Source organism: Uranotaenia lowii, chromosome 1 (assembly GCF_029784155.1).
Source record: "Uranotaenia lowii strain MFRU-FL chromosome 1, ASM2978415v1, whole genome shotgun sequence".
NCBI classification, from domain to species: domain Eukaryota; kingdom Metazoa; phylum Arthropoda; class Insecta; order Diptera; family Culicidae; genus Uranotaenia; species Uranotaenia lowii.
Window position 1 is genome coordinate 131206491 of NC_073691.1, and position 24471 is coordinate 131230961.

A 24471-nucleotide genomic window follows, 5' to 3' on the forward strand; every position below is an offset into this window, starting at 1 on the left:
TATAAATCTGTTATTATGTGATTTAGGAGCCCTAATTGAAAATTCATTAAAAAATTTAAGAAACAGTACATTTTAGCTAGCAAGATTAATTAAATTATACTTTTAAAGTTTCGAGACAAAAATTTTAAAAAATATATTTTCGGTGATTACCTAACTCTTAATCCAAATTGAAAAAACTGTCTGTTACTGAAACTTGAAATCATAAATGTGCTCAAAGACAAAGACAAATGTTTACTTTTTTTAATACACACATTTAAATTATAATAAAAAATAATCATAGTTGATGATAACAAGTACGAATGAAGTTGTTGAGGTTTTCAAATAGATTTTCATTAATGCTGATTCGAGTTTGCAAAGCTGTTGAGCTCTAATTCGTAGTTCTCAATTCTTAGTTTTGAAATTTTGTATTTGAATTTTATGTATCTATGCACTTTTTAACCCGTTATTTATTGAGTAAGTTTTAAAGATTTTTTATCTGTACATAGGCCAGGCAAATCCGGGTGTTGGACGAGGGGCAAAGAATCGCGGCGCAAGTAGTTCAAGAAGCTATTCACAAAACAAAAGCCCTGCTCACATTTTCCCCAACTATTCAATTTCTTCTACCCAAAGCGCTCTAGTTTTGATCTTTCCAGCTACCAATACTTTAATTCCAGTCTAAAAATATTTTTCTTTGAATTTCACAACTCACCGAAATGCCAAAAATAAATAAGAAATTTTAAACTCATAACCAGGTAATATCCCTAGAAATCTAGCAAAAATCCAAGTACCTACTATCCATGAAAAGGCAAGAGAAAAACTGGAAAATAAGCACACAAAAATTACTTTCAGCGTCGTTCAAATCTTATCTCATAATTCCAAAAAAATGCTTGTGAACATATTTCGCTTAAACAAGTTGAAAATTTTGAATTTCGTATAAATTATGAATAATCTGGAAGAAAATCGGGCCTTTTTCCTCCGGGTAACCGACCTTTACTTTAAAAATCCGGGAAAGCTCGGTTGAAACCGGGCAATCTTGATGTTTTTAGGTATCTTTATTCAGATATATTAAATTATCGTTTTCATTTTAAAGAATACTATTGGATTGAGGTGGTTTTCTCGATATTTTAATGTTGTTGCGCGTTAAAGTTTTAAATTTTCATTCGAAATGGTTGAATAATTCATATGCGATTTTGAAAATTTCAACTAACATTTTTCATAGAGGGCAAAAAGTGATTGCGAATGCTTAAAATATAAAATTTGATGATAGTTACGTTGTTCAGTAACAAACAGAGGCTATCTAAGAAATATTTTTTTACAAAAATATGTTCCAGTTTTAGAAATAAATAATTTGTTTTTTTTTTGAAAACGACAGTTATTCTTTGCATTTACGGTAATTGATAAAAAAACTTGATCTCTATGCTGATGCTTCAAAAACAGTGAAAGCAAAAAATTATAAAATTAGACTTCAAAACAATCCTATTTTGCTATTTGGTCTTTTCTGCTAATTCCTACAGCGGATGCAATTTAAAAAAAAAATTCTTGGCGTATGAAAATCCGAGTCCCAGGTTACAAGACTCCACGATTTACCACGATTTTTCAAATATTTCATTAAAACAAATATTTGCGCAGTGAGCTAAAGAGCCGCAACTTTATATTTAAAGAGCCGCATGCGGCTCGCGAGCCGCAGGTTGCTGACCTATGGCCTAGCACAATGTCTCATGCCAAATTTGGGCCAGATCGAATCATGGGAAGGGGTCGCTCAACGAGCCTAAAGTTTGTATGGGATTTTGGTACGTTTTGTTCGGGAGGCACACGAAAATCCAGTTTTCCAAGAATAAGTTTGGCCCCAGATTTCTTTTGAAATTGGTTTTTCTTAAAGCCTAAACTATGACAAATATTTCATCCGAAGACTGCATTTAGATTCAAGCAAAGACACAGAAGTTATTAGTGAAATGAATGATAAACCTTTGAATAATGTTTGATTCCTACCATGACCATATCAGAGCTCAAAGCGTTAGTTCTTTGATTGAAATTTAAGTCAATTTTTTACACTCGCAACATATCACTAATGACGATGTTTAGTTCAACTTACGATGTTGGCTCCATAGCACGCAGAAAAGACAGCTCATCATTCACGCTGAAAATGTAGAATGACGGCGTCTCCCGGAAGTTCGTTACTTCGAATACGATTCGAATCGTAGACCCGCGGGCACCGTTCAGCTGTGAGTTCGCTCCGATGTCCACTTTGGTAATGGCCTGAACTGCTGCCCGTCCCAGAGTGCCGCTTTCTTCGCTGCCTTCGCCATTCGCTAGAATCTGCTGCTCGTTGGTGTTTCGTGTTTGTTTCTGCTTCTTCAGTCCACCGAAGGCGTTTCGAGATGAATCATGTCCAGGAATCAGTTCTATCTCGTTGCTACCCAGGTCATCGTAACGCTGTTCCAGCTCCGGGTCACCCAGTTCTGATAGAAGAAAATGGGACCAGATATTACTGTATGAATCATACTTTTTGAATGATGCAAATTTTTGCAATGTTTATCATGGTAAGGAAAAAATGTGCAGCATGCATTTAAAGATAGATGATTTCTGATTCATTGTTGAAAATACGCATATGGAACAACTATAATTTTACTACCAAATATTGTCAACTTTTATTTATAAAAAAAAAGTTAACGTTATGATCCCTTAACCCTTTCGTTCCCTTGGTAGATCAGCTCGATCTTGGTAACCCGGCTTGAATTATTTCAATTTTAACACTGCCTGTGTACGTATGAATGAATAAGTACTGTACAAATTTTGATAAAAAATATTCTGCTGGAATTTTTTATTCTGTGTACAACTTAAATAAAAATACTTCCATGTTTAACTTGCTTTGGAAACCAGAACGAAACTCCGATTCTGTTGAAGACATAACAATATTCGATTAAATGTAGAGGATCACTGGTGCTCAATTGGGAACAAAAATTCCTTTTTTCATCCAAAACTTTCAACTTAATCTTATAAAATCCTAATGTTGGAAGTTTTTCATTTCAGAGTTGGCATTCCACTTACAAAAAATGACTACTGCTTTCAAAATATATGGGAAGTTATGTCAAATTTATGAATTATGTGACATATATTCGTTTTTAAGGCGCCATGTGTTATGGTTCTTGTTCCATACAGCAAGAGAAAAAAATTTAGATTAAAATAATTTACTAAATTTTTCGAACATTTTAACCTTCCAACATTTTTGAATTACTCCGAAGGTCAAAAAAGGTCCTAAATAAGTTTCCATCTAAACCAGAGCTGTCGGAGAACTTTTTAAATCATTACCTCAAAATATGTCTGTGTATGTTAATATTTCCTCATGGCAAAGAACAAATAAAAAATCAAAATCTAATACTAATTGACTACAATTTTTCAAAATTTCTCTCACTTGTTGATAGAAATCTCTTTCTTAATATTTAAATTTTTAATGGGATTAAACTCATGTCAGAGGTTCTGGTTCTATAATATTGAAATACAAATTTTAGGTGTTTCTGTTTCATATTTCGGATTCTGTAGCTAGTTTGGGAGTCTTGATTGTCAATTGAAAACATCATTAGAAATAAGATTTGAAAACTTAAAAAATCCTGATTCAAATATAGTTTAGCTGTTAATTCGAAATTTTATTCAATGTTTTTGAAACCCTTATGCATTTCAACATAATTCTATGTATAATAACGTCAATACCCGATCAGAAGTGCATATCAAAGTTACTACTCAAACTCATCTCAATGAGATATTATTATCTTATTCAGATATAGCTTTGATTTTAAAAATCTTCTTTTTAGTCGTTTCGAAAAAAATAATTCATATCTCATATGATACAAACAGTTATTTTTTCTGCCTAAGCTGGCTTGCTTGGAAACCTTTTATTGAAACTCTGAAGCTCTCATTCTAATGCATTAGGTATGGTTAAGTGATAGCGTGCGCGCCTCTCAACCGGCAGGTCGAGGTTCGAATCTCCTGGTTGTACCCAAACTTAAAAAAAAACTCCTAGTGTTTTATAGTGTTAAAATATATCAAATTATAACATAAAGTCTGTGCAAGCATAACTAAATTTTATAACCCCCTTGATAGCATTATATCAAGATTATAATCTAACCAGATAGGATTTAGACCACCAAAAATGCACAAATATGAGACTTGCATACAAGCTTGTTAACAATTTTTGTCCTACACGCATTACTTGTATGTAATATGTTGGACTACTTCCTGACTTGTACTCAAACTTTCATGCATTCGGGTTCGGGTACCAGCCAGGAGATTTGAACCTCGACCTGCAGGCTGAGAGGCGCGCACGCTACCACAGAACCATGCCTGGTGCATTGGAATGAGACCTTTAAACTTCCAATAAAATTTTTCGGAACATTTGCTTAGCCGGCAGAAAAAAAACAACTGATTGTATCAAAAGAGATATAACAATATTTTTCGAAACGACCCAAACGAAGATTATGATATCAAAGCTATATCCGATTTGATTTGAAATACGTATATTTGAAAGGATGCCGTGCGCTATTCCGATTAAGCACCCTATCTATATCTGAATCAGTTAATAATATCTCGTTGAGTTGGGTTTGTGTAACAATTATGATATGCTCTCCTGAACGGGAATACATAAACGTTTGAGTACAAGGCAGGAGACAATGCAAACTTGCATACAAGTAATTCAGTCCCACAGCAAATCTGATATCTGATTGAGATATAATCTTGATATAATGCTTTCAAAGGGAGATATAATTTAGCTATTCATGCATGGATAAGGTTGTCAGAATTTTTTCAGCACGTATCCGGGCCGTACAAACCGGGCCATTTTTATATAAAAACCTGGCAAAATACGGGCATTCGATTTCAAATTGACGACCAAATTGACGGGCAAATTTTGTCAAAACTCAGAAATTCCTCAAAAAAATCAAGAAAAAAAATTATAAAAAATTTTTTTTTCATCAAAACTCATCGATAGATTTTGAACTGTGTTTTAAGATTCCAAAAAACCTTTCATGATTATTTTTATAAAATTTGCTCAAAAAATTTCGTTTTGCAGGTGTTTGTTGTTTTTTTTTGTTTAATTTGCCAAATAAAGTGAATAAATACGGGCAAAATCCGGGCATTTTTCAATGAAATACGGGCAACCGGGCCGGGCCGGACTGTTCTTAAATTTAGTATTAGATATCCTGGCAAACCCGGATAAAACCGGGCAATCTGGCAACCTTATGCTGTAACCATTCATTTAATGGTTACAATAAAAATTGTGATTTTTGGGCCAGTTTGGATGAAAACTTTGTAAATATTGTAAATAAAAATTATTGTTCGTAAATGTCTAAAATTAGGATAAGATATCTCATGTTTGTGTGGTGTCTTGTTCTAATTTTAATAGCAATCGGCTGGTGTCATTTAGGGATTTAGTTTTGTTTATTTATTTATTTATTAATTTATTAAATTCTTCGTTATTTATTTATTTATTTATTTTTGCGTTATTTATTTATTATTCATTTAGTTAGTTATTTGTTAGGTTTAGTTTTGTTAGATTAATATATTTTGTTATGGAATGCACGCCATAAAATGTTTTGTTCGAAAAGACACCAGCCCTCTATATGTCAGTTCCTGTATTGTTCCTGTCATGTTGCTGTCATCGAGAATCTTCGAAGGGGACAAAACATGCTTCACGGGAAATGGGAACATGGCGATGAAAGGACAAGAAAACCTATAAATAGGAGGAGCTCGAGAAGCTCGAGGCTTTTTCGAGTATATCCGGTCCGAGGTTGAGCAGCAACAGCGCGTCACACACCTTACGTGACTAGCCCGTTTCCAACCGTACTTGGGTGGCATTGACCCCCTTCCCCCGTTTTTATCAGTTCCGGTAGTGGTCTGAAGAATTTTCAACGGCCAGCTGGAAGCTTCACGCATCCATTTCCCAGCTGGTCGGTCGAGGTGGCAAAGTGAAGAGAACCCCAGAACAAGTGTCTTCCCCCAGTGCCGTGAATCACCATCAGCCTTTACGCGAACACACCGGTGTCCCGCGAGTGCATTAGGTCGTGCCTGTGACAAGTGCCCCGCCCCCGTTACAACCCCCTTGGGGCACTCCGCGCTGTGGTGAGGTCTGGTGGGAATTCCCTCTGGGTGTTCTAGTGCCGACCAAATCCGTTACTTGCCCCTCGATAGAGTGAGACACTCGCGTGGTTACCGTGCACACAAAAGCTCCCCGGACCGAAGTGAAACGGTAGGCCTACGCCAAACAGGCCGAGTTGTTGCGGGAATTGCCCAGAGAGCAATTCCGGATTCCGTCCAGTTCCTGTATTCGTCCGATCCCGTTACGTTGTTCCAGCAGAAGTCCCCCAACGAGTCGACCACCGAGAAACGGCCGCAACGAGATCATCGAGATACCAAATAAAAGCGCAAGTACAAAAATAAAACCCAAAAACTTACCATTTCCTCTTCTAAAAATTTATATACATTCGAGAAACAAAACTCACAAAGAAAAGTGGATTGGAAAATTATGAATAAATTTTGTATGGTCTTTTCTTTCATCCAAATTGTCGAGTCTTTCTTTAAATGTGCATTCCCTGAAAGATTAAGAATATTTTTCCTATCGTTATTTGTTTTCGTAAAGTTCAATTAAGGTTGAAAAGTCCGCCCATGAATCACAGTTTTAATTGTTGTAGTTGTTTAAAAATATTTCTCCGGTGATCAATTTAGTTTCCCCTGTTGAGCTAGCGCAGGGAAGTAGGGTCTAAACGATTCTAACAATTGGCGCCCAACGTAAAAATTTTTTTTGATAAAATTTCAATTCCATTTAAAAAAATAAGAAAAAGTGGTCTACTTCCAAGACCAGAAGTAAATCCCTTTTTCTAATTGGTCTCCCGGAGAAATTCAGCTAAGATTAACTTCATTAAAATCGCGTAGTCGTTGAAGCAAGTTTTCTTAAAGTCAATTTCACGAGGAAATTTTGGGGATGAAAATTCACTGATTGTCGCGAATGATTAAAACTATCATACAAACCATACTGTTCTCCCGAATTGTTAATCAATCTGAAATTGTTACTAACCATTCTACAGTACCTTCTCATCCAATAGCAAAATTTTTAGTTCATATTTGCCAAGACAAATCTATCATTTGGTTTTGTTCAAATCGCCAATATTGCATACTTTCTGGCGTTTAATACCCTAAGTTACCCACTGAGTATTTCTTTTTCAGCTCATTTTTCGAAAATCGAAATATTAGTAGATTTATTATTAGTTAATCTAGGATTAGTCAACGATGGAGGAGCTAAGCTTTAATCAAGCGCTAGATCGCTTGGTTAAATTATACCAGGTTATGCGGGTGGAGTTATTGGAGGAGGATGAACTCGAGCAAGAGCTCAAATGTCGCGATGTGATATTGTCGGGACTGGATTTGTCCAGGAAAAGGAAATGTTTGCGGGATGCGTTAAAAAGGGAAAAAGAATCCGGTAGTAAATTAGGTTCCTTAAATTTAAGAAGCGATCCCGAAAATGAACGGGAAATTTGCTTGATAAAATTCAAACAACTAAAAAAATCCTTACAATCTAACATTTCCGATGACATGCAAAAAAGGATTTCCTTAGCTCGTCTAGCTCACGTGGGCGCTCGAGTAGCCACTCTCCTTTGTTCGTCACGGGGCTCACCAAACCTTTTGACGCAAATGCAGAATGTACTGGTTGACTTAGTGCAATTGATGCAAACCGCGATGGAACCACCGGGAAGCGAGCAACAGGATACCACTATAGACAACCCTTCGCAGGCAATGGTAGAGGCTACAGGCAGCGCCAGGTCCGAGGTTCCTACACCTACAGCTTTGGGCCAAGACGATCTGGACTGGATCCATAGCTTACAGGCGAGAATAGTAGGTCTCGAAGAAGAACTAGCAAAAAGAAAAGAAGGAAAGGATGCTGAAACTCAAACCAATCAGGAAATTCAAAATGTTTCGAACCCATTAGATGGTGGCACCAACATGAATTTTGAAAATTTTTCCGCTAATTCTAGTTTCCAAAACAATGAATTTCCCCAAATCATTTCTAATCCCACGTATCCTCAAACAAATTCTTTTTACCCTCAAATTCCTAATCATTATCCTTATTCAGCTTCAATAAATATTTCCCAACCCATTCATGAAAATAAAATCCAAACCAATAGACCAACTGCTCAATTCTCAATTTCAAATTGTCATCTAAATAACAATAGCCATCCTCAAGATCCTTATTCCAATCCTTACAATCAATTTCCCGTACCTCCAAATTTCCCCAATCAAACCCTTCCGAATGTGAATGTTTCCCAAAATGTTGGTCAGCCAAATCCCCAAGCGCAAAATTATCCGATGCAGAATCCTTCTCAGCCTCCGTTTGCCAACAGTTGGTTGCCGAACCAGTACCAGGGACAATCCGGTTTCCCTTATGGTCCATCTGGAGGACAGTACGGACAACCTGGACTATCTTATCCGTTTCAGAACCCTTTTCAGTCTCGCCATACTTTGCCAGTTTCAAAATGGAACATTGCAAAATACAGCGGAGACGATCAAGGGTTGAAACTGAATGAGTTTCTGGAAGTGGTATATGCTCTGTCCATGGCCGAAAGGGTTTCCGAGCAGGAGCTTTTCGAATCGGCAGTTCATCTGTTTACCGGATCCGCGTTGAAGTGGTATATGACCCAGCGCTCCATGGGTCGCCTCATCAGCTGGCAGCATTTGGTCTTTGAGCTTCGAAGGACCTATTTGCATCCGGATTTGGACGCCCTCATCAAGATGAAGGTCTACCAAAGACGACAAAGGCAGCAGGAATCGTTCTACGAGTTCTACAGCGAGGTAGAAAAACTGATCCGGACCATGAGCGCTCCAATTCCGGAATTTGAAAAGATCCAAATCTTCCAACAGAACATGAGGATGGATTATAAGAAGCAAATGGCTTTCGTTCCTGTTCTGAATCTGGAGTCTCTAGTTGCGGCGGGTCAGAAGCTTGATGCTCTCAACTTTTCGGCTTACAATAAAGTTTTCGGTCTAGATAAAGTGGTCAACGTGATTGAAGGATCTGATCACAAACAGGCCACCAAAAACAGGCAACAGATGGCAACTTCGGACACCAATGTAGTAGTACAACAGCTGCAGAACTCCTATCCCCGGGCTTCTGTGGCAGGTTCAAAAGGGAACGGGGCTCCGAAGAGTCAGAACCAGTTCTCGCCAAATTTACCTGGCCCGTCACGTCAAATGGTGGGTAAATCATCCGGCGAAACATCCAGCGGTCAGTCACAACCACCAATAACGTTGGAGATGGTAGTGAACAACCATAAGCCTCCTCCTTCAAATCGATGCTACAATTGCAATCGAGAGGGGCATCACGCAGCAATATGTCGTCAGCCACCAATCATTGTCTGCTTCAAGTGTGGGCTTCGTGGCTTTCCAACAGCAATCTGTCCGTACTGTGTAAAAAACCACGGTACTGCGAACCAAAACCGCGGTTCGCAGGAACGCCAGGCGTAAACACTTTATCCTATGATTCATCCGCTCCACCGTGGTTCTGGGAAACGGTCCCAAACCACTTTTATTCTAGTGATACCGAAATCTGCAACATCTCCTATCCTTTTCCAAACGATCATCGTCCTTTTGTTGAAATCCGTATTCATGATTTCCCGGTTCGAGCACTGCTAGACAGTGGCAGTAATTATTCTCTAATCAGTGAGAATCTCTTCTTCAAAACAAGGCAAAGGAAGGTCTTTGCGTTAGCCAAATCATTGGATCGCCGTTCAGCAAGTGGTGATTCGTTGGAAATTTTAGGCCAGGCTTGTCTCCCTATCCAGTTTGATGGACGAATCAAGGTGATCACCATTCTGGTGGTTGCGAATTTGTCCATCGACTGCATTTGCGGGATGGACTTTTGGACCAAATTTCACATCGTTCCCACTAAGTTGGCCGGAGATTCCGTGAACGCAGTCGTTGAAGAGGTCCCTGACCCAATTAACATGTTGTCGCTAGAAGAAGAGGAGAAATTAGAAAAGATAAAAAACAGTTTTTTAGCTGCAGGTCACGGTAAACTTACCACCACTCCTTTGGCCACCCACCGGATCGTCTTGAAGGAGGAATACAAAGGCAAGCCACCGGTGCGTCAATTTCCGTATGTCATGTCTCCAAAAACCCAGGCGTTGGTTGCAGTAGAGCTGGAACGGTTGCTCGAGGCCGGCATAATTGAACGGAGCGATTCAGATTGGTCGCTGAATTGTGTCCCGGTCATCAAACCAAACAAGGTTCGGCTTTGCTTAGACGCACGGAAGATCAACGAAAGAACTGTCCGAGATGCTTACCCTCTACCCCACCCTGGAAGAATATTAGGCCAATTACCAAAAGCAAAATATTTGTCAACAATAGACCTGTCGGAAGCATTCCTACAGGTTCCGCTAGATAAGGAGTCCCGGCGGTACACAGCTTTCAGCGTGCAGGGTAAAGGGTTGTTCCAGTATACCCGGATGTGTTTCGGGTTGGTCAACAGTCCTGCTTCATTGGCCAAAATAATGGATTTCGTACTGGGTCATGGTATACTGGAACCGAATGTTTTCGTATACCTCGATGACATTGTCGTGGTAACGGAAACATTCGAGCATCACGTACAGCTTCTTACGGAGATCTCTCGTCGTCTACGTGAAGCCAACCTGAGTATTAACCGCGAAAAGTCTCGATTTGGAGTATCCGAAGTACCCTTTCTGGGTTACCTCTTAGGAACCGAAGGCCTACGTACAAATCCGGAAAAGGTACGGCCAATATTGGAATACGAACGGCCAACAACAGTAACGAAACTCCGGAGGTTTCTGGGAATGGCCAATTATTATCGGCGATTCATTCCAGACTTCAGCGGAACCACGGCGGCTCTCACCGATCTCCTACAAACGAAGTCGAAACTGGTTCGCTGGAATGAAGATGCCGAAGCAGCTTTCGTTCGTATCAAGGAGCTATTAATTTCTTCCCCAATTTTGGCCAGCCCAGATTTCAGCCGACCTTTCACCATCCAAACAGATGCAAGCGACGTAGCAGTGGCAGGTGTGCTAACACAACAGCATGACAACGGAGAATGTGTCATAGCGTACTACTCCCACAAACTCAGCACGCCACAGAAGAACTACCATGCAGCTGAAAAGGAGGCATTGGCAGCTATATTGGCTATTGATGCCTTTAGGGGGTATATTGAGGGTTACCATTTTACTTTAGTCACCGATTCATCTGCTCTTACTCACATACTTAATGCAAAGTGGAAAGTAGGATCACGTTGTAGTAGGTGGGCGCTCATTCTGCAGCAATATGATATGAGAATAGTGCACAGGAAAGGCAAAGAAAATGTCGTTCCTGATGCACTTTCTCGTAGCATTGCAGCAATTGACAGCCCATCCACAACGTGGTACGATTCCATGCTGCATAAAGTTGTGAGTAAACCAGATGATTATGTGGATTTTAGAGTTGAAAATGGTCAACTTTTCAAATATATTTCCATTCCCGACTTCCCACATGATTCTAATTTTGCATGGAAACGCGTACCACGGACGGAGGAGATTGCCAAAATAATAGAGGATTCGCATAACTCGTCTTTTCATTCCGGATATGAACGGACGCTAGCAAGGATCAGACAGCGGTACTATTGGCCTCGCATGACTGTGGAAATTCGAAAATTTGTCCGGCAATGCACGACGTGCAAAGAAGTAAAGCCGTCTCACGTCGCCATGGTTCCCGAAATGGGTAAAATGCGTCTAGCAGATCGACCCTGGCAGTTGATTTCGGTTGATTTTATCGGACCCCTTCCCAGAAGTCGTAAAGGCAACCAGCATTTGTTGGTGGTTTCGGATTACTTCTCGAAATGGGTTTTAGTTCAGCCTGTGAAGAAAATCGCTAGTTCAACTCTGTGCGTTATTTTGAAAGATCAATGGTTCATGAAGAATTCTGTTCCAGAGATAATTATAACCGATAACGGTTCTAGTTTTCTCTCGAAAGAGTTCAAGTCATTGCTTGATCAATTCAAAATAACTCACTGGTTGAACTCACGATATCATTCGCAGGCGAACCCCGTAGAGAGAGTAAACCGAACCATCAACGCTGCTATCCGCACTTACGTCAAAGGGGATCAACGTCTCTGGGACACAAAAATTGCAGAAATTGAAATGATTTTAAATACTAGCGTTCACTCACCGACGGGGTTTACCCCATATTTCATAATTCACGGACATGAATATGCGGAGCAAGGAAATGACTATCGCCTCGCCCGCCATGGGGAAAATCTTTCACCCGAACAGTTCGAGAAACGCAGAAAAGAGTTATTCTTAAGCGTTTACGAGTTGGTAAAAAAGAATCTGGCAAAAGCATATGCTTCGACGCAACGCACCTACAATTTGCGCATTCGCCCAGCCAAACCGTTCACCAAAGGGCAATTAGTTTATAGACGGAATATGAAACTTTCCAACGCGTTGGAAAGTTACAATTCCAAATATGGATCTCAATTTTTACCTTGCAGAATAAAAAATGTGCGTGGCACTTCCTCTTACGAGCTTGAGGATCTTAATGGCAAGGATTTAGGAGTTTGGCCAGCGGCGCACATAAAACCAGCATGAAAGCTGTCGCAGTTTTATGCGCAAAGGTGTCATATAAACATAGAAAAAATAAAGTATGCTCACCAGTTACCCGACGGACAAATTTCGTCAAAATATCCGATGCAACAGGGCCTCAGAGCCTCCCTAGGTCTGGCCAAACCAACTTCACCCTTCGGGTAAGGGGCCTCCGGCTGGTCTTTTTCCAAATAGGTGTTCCTCCGATTCGTCCTTCGAAAACTACAAGTTTTGTAGTGGAAAGCTCGTCTGGGGGCCTCGACACGACACCTTTTTTTTCTGTATCCTGAACACCTAGAATTTAAAAACAATATTAAGCCTTCCCATCAAATTAATTCATAATCAACAGCTAGAACCTTCAACCCGTTTTCCTATTCCGAGAGGAAGTACAGATGAACCATCGGAAAGGTGGGGCTTCTGAAACGCAGACAGTCGAAACCGATGGAATCGCTGGGAGAACAATGGGAGCAGACCAACTTCTTGTTCATACCGACCCGCTAAAATTCAGCCTGATTTCAAAAAAATTTTGATGCTGATCATGGCCACTTCACGGCCTGCATTAATCAGCAGTTCCACCGTCGACAGCAGCTACAGGGCCTTTGATGGCTATCACGTCCACAAAAACGGATCAGCTTCCGACCTGATTAGCTCCTGTTTAGCAACCGCTAGTTTGGTGGGGAGAGTGACAGAACCAGGTATCAGCAGTTCCTGGCGCGCACCGTACTTCACAGTCAGCACCCTTTTTTATAAATGATGATTTCCAATTCTGTCATCCGTCGTTTATGTTCTCTCAAATCCTCTGAATCGAGAATTCCACGTTTTCCTTTGCGTTGTGTGCCTGCGAGACCGCGGAATTGCCCTCGAGCCAGGCCAAAGTTAGCCCCTTGCGAGGGACAAAAGAACATCACCGCAGCGATAGATTCTCATTCGAGGTAGATTGGTTACATCCAGTAGAGGCCGATCTCCTTTTGGACTACTTGTGGTACTACCAATCCCGGACAAGAGGATTATCCACTCTGCGGTGCAGGAATATGTCGGTAAATCTGCTTGGTGCCAAAACGGGGACAACTACGGTCGAAAGCCGCAGGAGGAATTTCATCTCCCCGCGACAACCCGGCTCGCGGGGCCTCGCGCACCACACCCACGTTCTTCACCGTAACCAAGCAAGCATCATCCTGATTTTGTGGATCCTGAAACAAAAACGTTATCAAAAACCTAAAATAACCGGAATTTTCTCAACGTACTCAACTAATCCATCCGTCGTTCTCCACATGGCGAAAACTTCAAAACAATCCCCGCTAACTCTGATGACATTTGAATGCCACGTCAGCAATCATCATCGGCTGTCATCATCGACAGTCATCAGCGAAAACGATGCGAGTTTCGTTCAGTTTGGCCAGAAAAGGACGCAGCCAAACAGTGTTGTTTATACACGCTAAGGAAATAAAACGCAATTCTGCGTTATTTCGCAATTTTGCACTCAAAATTGAGCGATGAAAGAAATAACGTTTCGAGTTGTATATTTCCGCCACAGAATAAATCGTTTCAGTTTCGTACGAACTGAAACTGATTGATTAGTATAATAAGTTGTTTTTTTCGTCATTACATGTAACTAAGTGTTTGACGTTAGCCGTAAAAGATTAAATGTTTGGGTGATTGAACGAATGAATGAAATTGAATGAATGAAAGAAAATACTAGTCGAATGAAAGAAAGAGTGATTGGAAAAAGTAGGATAGGCTAGTGTAATTTAGGTAACGTTATAAAATAAGTTATTCGTCAACGCAACTTTGGTGTATAACAACATGTGATAAGAGATGTCTTGGCAATTTATGATCTCTTTATTTTCTTAGAGCCTATTGGACGAGATCGCACACTGAATGATTAGGGGGACACTTTTGGTTTTGAGAAACGATTTGGATCAGAGGAGAGAAAGAGGGAAACTTTTTTTGAGATGACGCAAAATGGTAGTCAGTGATCAGTAATTCCTATTATGGACTCGTGATTTGGTGGAGGGAAGACTTTGTTTTGGCGACTAATTCGGGATGACTCCGTTGAGGAACGAACAGAAATGGGCGTCTTTCGGGAAAAATCTTGGGTCATTGTTACCGTGCTTTGTAACCCCGTCTTCAAATCGGCTACGTGAGAAGATTCCTCTGCAAGCATGAACAAATTAATGTAGCGATCCTAATGCTAAGGGAGCCGCGGTAGGTAAGGCGCAAATTCCTGCCGTGCATAGTGACCCGGCATTAGAATCGACGACATGGGGAGATTCCTCTGCTTGGATATGACTCAATTACTCTAGAATATGTTGCGAATTGAAGACCAAGGGAGCCACGGTATGTGAAGTGCTTGCACTCTTACTTCACAATGGCTATGAGGATATTCCGTTACATTTCTGTGAAGTTAATCAGCGGAGAACCCAAGGAAAAAAACCCTCGTTCGAGACAGGACCTTTGCAACCGTGTTTAGTGACCCAGCCTTAAAATCGTCTACGTGAGAAGATTCCTCTGCAATGATGACCCAATTACCCTAGAATATGTTGCGATTCTAATGCTAAGGGAGCGGCGGTAGGTTACGCGATTACACATGGTGTGTTGTGACCCGGCATTAGAATCGACGACATGGGAAGATTCCTCTGGTTGGCTATGACTAAATTACTCTAGAATATGTTGCGATTTTAAGGCTAAGGGAGCCACCACGATGCATTGGTCCTCGGGTTTTTTCACCCCCGACTCCGGGAAGATTGTAACCATTCATTTAATGGTTACAATAAAAATTGTGATTTTTGGGCCAGTTTGGATGAAAACTTTGTAAATATTGTAAATAAAAATTATTGTTCGTAAATGTCTAAAATTAGGATAAGATATCTCATGTTTGTGTGGTGTCTTGTTCTAATTTTAATAGCAATCGGCTGGTGTCATTTAGGGATTTAGTTTTGTTTATTTATTTATTTATTAATTTATTAAATTCTTCGTTATTTATTTATTTATTTATTTTTGCGTTATTTATTTATTATTCATTTAGTTAATTATTTGTTAGGTTTAGTTTTGTTAGATTAATATATTTTGTTATGGAATGCACGCCATAAAATGTTTTGTTCGAAAAGACACCAGCCCTCTATATGTCAGTTCCTGTATTGTTCCTGTCATGTTGCTGTCATCGAGAATCTTCGAAGGGGACAAAACATGCTTCACGGGAAATGGGAACATGGCGATGAAAGGACAAGAAAACCTATAAATAGGAGGAGCTCGAGAAGCTCGAGGCTTTTTCGAGTATATCCGGTCCGAGGTTGAGCAGCAACAGCGCGTCACACACCTTACGTGACTAGCCCGTTTCCAACCGTACTTGGGTGGCATTGACCCCCTTCCCCCGTTTTTATCAGTTCCGGTAGTGGTCTGAAGAATTTTCAACGGCCAGCTGGAAGCTTCACGCATCCATTTCCCAGCTGGTCGGTCGAGGTGGCAAAGTGAAGAGAACCCCAGAACAAGTGTCTTCCCCCAGTGCCGTGAATCACCATCAGCCTTTACGCGAACACACCGGTGTCCCGCGAGTGCGTTAGGTCGTGCCTGTGACAAGTGCCCCGCCCCCGTTACAACCCCCTTGGGGCACTCCGCGCTGTGGTGAGGTCTGGTGGGAATTCCCTCTGGGTGTTCTAGTGCCGACCAAATCCGTTACTTGCCCCTCGATAGAGTGAGACACTCGCGTGGTTACCGTGCACACAAAAGCTCCCCGGACCGAAGTGAAACGGTAGGCCTACGCCAAACAGGCCGAGTTGTTGCGGGAATTGCCCAGAGAGCAATTCCGGATTCCGTCCAGTTCCTGTATTCGTCCGATCCCGTTACGTTGTTCCAGCAGAAGTCCCCCAACGAGTCGACCACCGAGAAACGGCCGCAACGAGATCATCGAGATACCAAATAAAAGCGCAAGTACAAAAATAAAACCCAAAAACTTACCATTTCCTCTTCTAAAAATTTATATACATTCGAGAAACAAAACTCACAAAGAAAAGTGGATTGGAAAATTATGAATAAATTTTGTATGGTCTTTTCTTTCATCCAAATTGTCGAGTCTTTCTTTAAATGTGCATTCCCTGAAAGATTAAGAATATTTTTCCTATCGTTATTTGTTTTCGTAAAGTTCAATTAAGGTTGAAAAGTCCGCCCATGAATCACAGTTTTAATTGTTGTAGTTGTTTAAAAATATTTCTCCGGTGATCAATTTAGTTTCCCCTGTTGAGCTAGCGCAGGGAAGTAGGGTCTAAACGATTCTAACAATGCATGGACTTTTTGTTATAATTTGAGATATTTTAACATCCTACGAGAACTAAATTATATCTCATTTGGATATGATAACATTGAATATCAAAATAACTCATCTTGATATAATTTTGTTTTTCTTTTCTGATCGGGTATGGCTTTAACAGTATTTGGGTTGTATGGACGACCCCTGACCCTAAATTCAATAACTGGAATCGATTGCTCGTCTTCCAAAACACACGTGTGCTAATTTTCATCGCAATCTAATATCACTAAAATAATATTTGTCTTGTATGAACGACCCCCTCCAAAAGGGGTCATCCGAAAATCTTAAAACATTTTACATCATTATTGATTGTAGTCCATGCCAAATTTCAGCTCTCTAGGTCTCAAGACGGCTGAGCCTATAGAGGACAAACAAACATGCAGAAATTGCTTTTTATATATCTACTAGCTGATTCCATACGAACTCCGTTTCGCTTTTAACTTGGAATATGTCATGAACAGTTTTTTATGAATACGCCAATTGCCAAGCATTTTCCAGATGCACTTCCGAATTCATTGTTTAGTAATAATAGTAATAATTGTCTGCTATTAAATTTGAAATCAGGAATCAATTGAACGTGCCAAAAACCCCCGTGTATAAATTTCGACTCGATCGTTGCATAACAACGCATTTATTGACAAAAAGTTAAACCCATTTCGGTGACCTCTTATACAACTTTTGATATCTGAAATCGATTGCTCTTCCCTGAAAACTCTCGTGTACCAATTTTCATCTCAATCCGATGTATAATAAAGACAATATCGCATTAACAGTGAATAGCTAATATGGACGACCCCTTTGGCCGACCCCCGACTTTAATTTGGATAAGTGAAATCAATTGTTTGTCCCTTATAACTCCTATGTGCAAATTTTAATTCCAATCCGATGTATAAAAACGAAAATTTCAAAGATGTTGAAAAGTTAATATGGACGACCCCTTTTGCCGGCCCCTTACAATGAATTTGATACCTCAAATCGATTGCACGTCACTCAAAACTATCGTGTACCAATTTTCATCTGAATACGATGTATATCAACGTCAAAATCGCAAAAACAGCGAACAGTTAATATGGACGACCCCTTACACAAAATTTGACACCTGAAATCGGTTGTTCGTCTTTCAAAACACTCATGTGTAAATTTTCAACACAATCCGATGAAAAGTAACGTCAATATCGCGAAAACAAAATTTGTCTTGTATGGACGACCCCTTCAGAAGGGAGTAATCCGAAAATCTGAAAACATTTTTCATCATTCCTGGTCCTAATATGAGCATCCATGCTGAATTTCAGACCTCTAGCTCTTAAGACGGCTGAGTCTATAGAGGACAAACAAACAAATAAACATACAGAAAATTAGATGTACCTATATAGATTTATGCCTTAACCCTTCGTTTCATAAAGTAACAAATTTGCAACAATTAATTAAAGCTGTTGTAAATTATGCAGAAATTCAAATACACCAAGGTTTTTTTTTTACGCGGTATGAATTCCGTCGTTAACGTATAGGACTTGGAATATTTTCGCTCGAAAAACGTGTTGATTCGCGAGAGCCATGTAGAAGAATCATATCCATGGCAAAAAACCGCATAAAAAGAAGCCGTGTTAGAAAAACTGAGCAAAATAAAACCGCGTAAAAAAAGACCTTAGTGTAGTCAACTTTTTTCTTCAAGGCAGTCATATTTCTAACTTCAAGATACGGTTTAATTAAAAAAATACTTTCCGAGTACATATGTACAAACTAGACCAACTTCAATCAGAAAAATATGAAATGTTATAAAAGGCTTATTTTTCAGAATTTTGACCTAGTCCAATTCGCACCGAGGAAAAAAAATTTGATTGGAAAAAATATTTTCGCATTTTCAGTAATGCAATTAACACAATTGAATACAACTTGAAGATTTTTTTTAGTTTTTGTCTGATATAATGGCCTTTTATTAATTGTTGCAAATTTGCAACACCATGCAACGGTAGCACCTTTAGTTACGTATATGGGCTACAAAGTTTGTTTTCGAAAGTTTCATCGTTTAAACAGTGTATATGTTTTCCGATAAAAGTAATATTATTTTAATTTTATATTATCATGTTATCGAGACATTTTTAAAAATAATGCAGATCCATTATCCTCTAACTGAACAAAATGGCTACCAACTGTAGAAATATGGGAAAAAAAGTAAAAAATCCTTTTGACTAGATCATCAACCATTCGAATCATAAATAAAAAAAATGGCGTTAATTACGAAACCTCGTAAGAAATCCTGAATAAAAATTAAAAATTGTATTTCTAAAAGGTCACATATGTACATATGCATGCTGTATGTTGGTTATCCACCATGGGTGCACGGGTTCACCGCAGTTTCTGCCTAAATATGTTTTAAAATGTATTCTCAGATTATTAAGTTCGATAATATATTTCCAAAGGTTCACATTTAGTACAAATTTGTGACTTTTGAGTAATTGGAGTATTTGTTGTAATAGTTTGAATCTATAATTTTTCAAATACACAAGCGTTGTGTTTCTTTGATTTTAAATATTATATTGTGATCCCCGGGAAAGATTTTCTGGGTTCGAAATAAATAGTTTCGCATTTATTTTGTAAATTTATCATCAACATACTTTTTTCCATACTAGTACATTGAATTTTTAAATGTAAATGCATTATATGTTCTCAACATTATACAATGTAGTACCCTAGTTTGTAACATGAGTTCCATAATGTGCCTCAATTACTTTTTATCATTAAAACAGTATTAATGTTAACAGTATTATTTTTTTCAGAACGAATATGATAAGGAAACGGTGCGTGATGGTGAAATAGCAGTTTCATTTTAGTCCTACTTATAATTCCGTTAACTCTTCTGAATGTGTACCATCGAAAATTGTTTTCGATATTGGACCCTAAACGTTCCCCTTCCCTCCTCCAATTTAGAATCAAAGCTAACAGTTGAGTCACCGCATTTATTACGGCTCCTTCCTCTACTAACATGGATTAAATAGTGATCCACTCGGCAAAATGAAATTTATAAGTAAATTGCCTTTATAAATAAACCTGTGATTAAAAAAAAATCAACAAAAGTTATATGAGTGCATTTTGAAGGTATTTTATCCATCCTTTTTTTTTTTATTAAGGAATATTGAAAATATTGTTTTTTTTTTGTTTTTTTATTATTGGTTCTTTGCAAATAAGTATACCATGTACAACAATCACATTTTCTGTTATAATGGTTTTATAATTCGTTGTTGTAAGCCGAGAATGAACTTTTTTTCATATTGTTGTATATTGCGCTTAAGAACCATGAACACGAAGATCATAAAAACACATAAAATCTTTCACAAAAAATGAAGTTACTAAAAATGAACTGGAGATTTGTCGATCTAATTAATCTCAATAATGCATGTAAGCACATACTTAGGTAGGAACTGCGGTGAATCCGTGCACCCATGGTGGATAACCAGCATACATAGGTTCTACCCCCAGCTAAATGGTTTCCAGACACTAGGTTTACGAAGTTTTTGAGCTAAAACTATGGTTAGTGCCAGTGATGGTTCGAATCATTTGACTTAATTTTGAATCATTTGCTTATAACTTCTTTTGAAAACATTTTTCCCAGAACACCCATAGAAGAGGTTGCAAAAATCCAATGCCTATTTGGAACATCTCTGTGCCGATAATGCGCTGAAATGTGCACTGTGCCGAAGATGATATGTTTGAAAAACCGTAACTGGCATAAGGACTCGGCTCCCAACTAAAATGATGCATGACCACTACATTCAAGCAAAACAAGAAAAACATTTTATGGGATTTCGTTCCTATTGGATAATTCATCCCAGAAACAAGAAAATATAAATATAAACCACAGCGCCCATAGGGAGAATCGAACTCAAATCACCAATTAAATCGTATTGCCAGACCGACATCTTAACCAGTGTACTATTTGAACTTCATGCAGGCAGAGGGATATTTGTCATAGGCATTCTGCCACCGATCAATCACAAAAGAAACGCACGACAGTGGCTTCCCGGCGTTTGGTCTCCTTTCAAGGTATTCATTTGTCTTGTGATGGAAACGGGAAAGGGAACGGGAGTGGAGGAAACGGAAAACCCATTGAATGAGAACTGTGCTTTGCTTACTGCCTGCTATTACATACACACGCTACATATACACAGCTGCTAAAGCCGGGCAGCTTGGCCGGTGCTTGTTTGCCGGTGAATTGAAGGAATATATTCTTGTTGCTTTTGCTACATACACACGCACAGCTTAGCCGTGGTTGTTTGCCGGCGAATTGAATTGAAGGAATGTTTTTTTCTGTTGCTTTTACTGCATACACACGCACAGCTCGGCCGTGGTTGTTTGCCGGTGGTTTGAAGGAATTGAATTAGAAGGATGTTTTTGTTGTTGCTTTTGCTACATTCACACGCACAGTGCTCGGTTCGCTGGCTGCCTGGTGTTGGCCGGTATTTATTTCCATCCTTCTTCGTCTTGTGATGCGATAGGGAGGGACGTGAAAGCGTTTTTATTTTGTTTCTTTCAGACATACGCAATTCGGTTAACTTGGGAGATTAATGCCGGTGGGAGCAAATCGATTCAGCACCGATCGCGTTATCTTCTTGTACCGATGATGCTATGTAATTGACTACACGCCATTGGCACAGAGGCTGAATTTTGGGTGAAATGATGTTCTAAACTTTAGTAGAACTAGATCTTAGCTGCAACTTTTGTGACCAACACAAACCTGTATCTCTTATGCCTTATGAATGAGAAATCGAAAAGTTTAAATTTTTGAGCAATGATCGTAATCACAATCATTTGGATTAGCGGGTTGGATTAAATCCTACAATTCATACCACATTGAAGATACATATTTATGACATACAAGAAAGTTGTAGCTTAGATCTGTATCTACTAAAGTTTAGAACATCATTTCATGGAAAAATGTTTTCAAAAGAAGTTATAACCAAATGATTCAAAAATAAGTCAAATGATTCAAACCATCACTGGTTAGTGCAAGATAGACTAAGAGTAAAAATTTATTTTTAGCTGTCTTGTGTGAGGAACAAAAAGGTATAACCATTTCATGTTGTTGCAAATTTGCAACAATTAATACTTTGGCTAAATACTCGAAATTTGTGAAAATTATATTTTTTCTTTATTTTTACCTTCATGTACTCATCATTGAGCACTTTTGGAAATTTTTCAAGAAAAAAGAAAAAATCATGAAATAAAGGGTTAAGATATAAGAAACCGAAAACTTCTTTTACTTAAAAAAACATCTTAAAATCTGCTTAGATTTTCCTGGTATAGGGAAATTTAATTATTCGTTCCGGAATGGTCAAAACGCCATCTTGACTACCTTGTCTTTCCGCTCGATTTTCAGACGCCACCAATTACAAAAAAGTCCGGTCCGGCCCGTTTGCCTGGATTCTGGATTTAATTGAAAAAAGAGCGGATTTTGCCGTGATCTATTCACTTTATTTTCCAAATAAAAAAAAAGTCAAATTGAGTTTGAGTATTTTTTTTTATTTATGCCTCAAAGACAAAACTTTTTAAGCAAGTTTTATAAAAGTAATCTTGAAAGGTTTTTTGGAAGTCTTAAACACGATTTAAAATCTGTTGATAAATCTAGATGAAAAAAGTATTTTTTTCCTGATTGTTGTAGAGGTATTCCTGGGTTTTTATCAAATTTACCTGGATATTGTCCGGATCTTTGGTCGAAATTTAGTTAATTCGAATGTCTGGAGTTTTCGGTAAATTTCGGGTAATTTATTGAGGAAATTTTGCGTTAATATACTCAAAATCTAGTGCAAAGTTGAATTTTAATGCTAGAAAATTTGAAAAAAATTACAAATTAAAACTCGACAAAAAATCTTTCTTTCGTACTTTGACATTCTAAAAATGCAAAAATGTGCCAAGTTACGTTAACTTTTCAAAATTTAGCTGTTGTGACTGAAACAATTTTGACAGTTCATTGATTGAGAAGTACGGTTTTTACAACACTTTATTACATTTTTTGTAGTCATGAGCTTCAAAAAAAAAACATATTCTCGTGAGCAACGTATAGCTTCTAACTTCAGCTTTCTTGGACACTAAATTAATTTTTTGTGTCTTTCTGTTTTTCATTTTTATTTTATATAATGTGCTGACAAATCCTCAAAATGCATCAAGATAAAATAAACAAATTGTTGAGCAAACCAAGTAAAAAATCTTCATCTTTTGGTTCAAACTTGCTGAAAAGCCAAAAAAAAAATATGAGTCTAACCTTATTCTTACACTTTAAAGCTATTTTGTAATTTTGAGACCTTAGATGAAGTTTTTTTTTTAAATTCCCGCAGAGTTCAAAAACCTTACCCCTATTTTATGCAAACGTTTTTTCTTTCGATGTACATAAACAACCAACAGGCGGATCCATGATGCGAAAATTTCAGTTTCTCCTGTCGGCCAGCTTGAAAATAAAGCATGGATCACGATGAATCTGGACGCATTAAAAGGGTGTATCTTAGAGCTATGTAAACGAAATTCAAATATTTTGTACTTAAAACGTAGTGTTTTTATTGCACTTTAAAGGAAAAATAATTAAAAAAAATATTCCAATGTTGTTTTGATGAAATTTAGAACTTTCGTCGAGTACCGCTTGTCATAGTTTGGACACCCTACTCGCTGACCTCAGCAGCCATTTTGTTTCACAATCTCTTCATCTCTGTTGCATCATGAGTCGTCCTACCATTCTTCTTCATCTTCTGCTTGACAATTGCCCAAAATATGTTGACATTGATGACACAATTGAGGGCAGTTGGGTGGGTTGATGTCTTTTTCGACAAAATCCACCCGTTGTACCGATACCACTGTAGTACCTCTTTGCTGTAGTGGCAGCCTGCCAAATCTGGCGAAAACTTTACTGGTCCTTTGTGAGAAATAATGTACGTTAAAAAAATTTTTCAGGCACTCCTCCTTGTACATTTCGGAGTCCATGGTCTTGTTTTTCACAAAACCCGGGGATTTTCATCCGCAGCTGCAAATACTTTGCCAGATCAAACACTCTCTTGCAAACTTATCGGCAAAAACGAATTTGAACTTGGCGGGGACATTACACCGACCAGTGGCTTTGTAAAATTTTTGGCCAGGAAGCCGCCCAAAATCCATCTTAACGTACGTTTTGTCATCCATAAAGATGCATCCGTCGTACTTCGTTAGAATCATGTTGTATAACTTCCGGGCCCGCCCTTTGGCTTCTACATTCTTCTTCAATGTACGGTTTGGTTTTGACGTAAGTGTCCAAAATTCATTTTCGTCTCGCGGCTTCAATCACGTGTTATTTTTTTGGAACTAAACGAATCGTAATGAAATTTTCAGCACTGATAGAGGAAACATTTCCGAACAAAGTACTGTCAAAACATTCCAGATCCGACAACTATGAGCGCTATGGTATAATAAACAGTGCGTCCAGATTCATCGTGATCCATGCTTTAAGCCAATTTTTGGGAAAATTTGGGGCACCTATGCCTTGGAGTTAATTAAATGAGCTAAAATTTGGCATTGGGCCTTCTGGCAGATCAAGGGACGGTTTCAAGGTTTTGATTCCGAAATTTAGCC

The 24471-nt window shown here is 38.7% G+C and overlaps 1 protein-coding gene across 1 annotated transcript in view; it reads right to left on the minus strand.

The window, feature by feature from the left end:
• Positions 1–24471, minus strand: part of LOC129740039 (uncharacterized) — a 38516-nt gene that overhangs the window by 5511 nt on the left and 8534 nt on the right. Inside the window, exon 2 of the mRNA XM_055731621.1 lies at positions 2072–2438. Within this exon, the coding sequence (XP_055587596.1) occupies positions 2072–2438 (367 nt within the window). The remainder of the gene's footprint in view (positions 1–2071; positions 2439–24471) is intronic.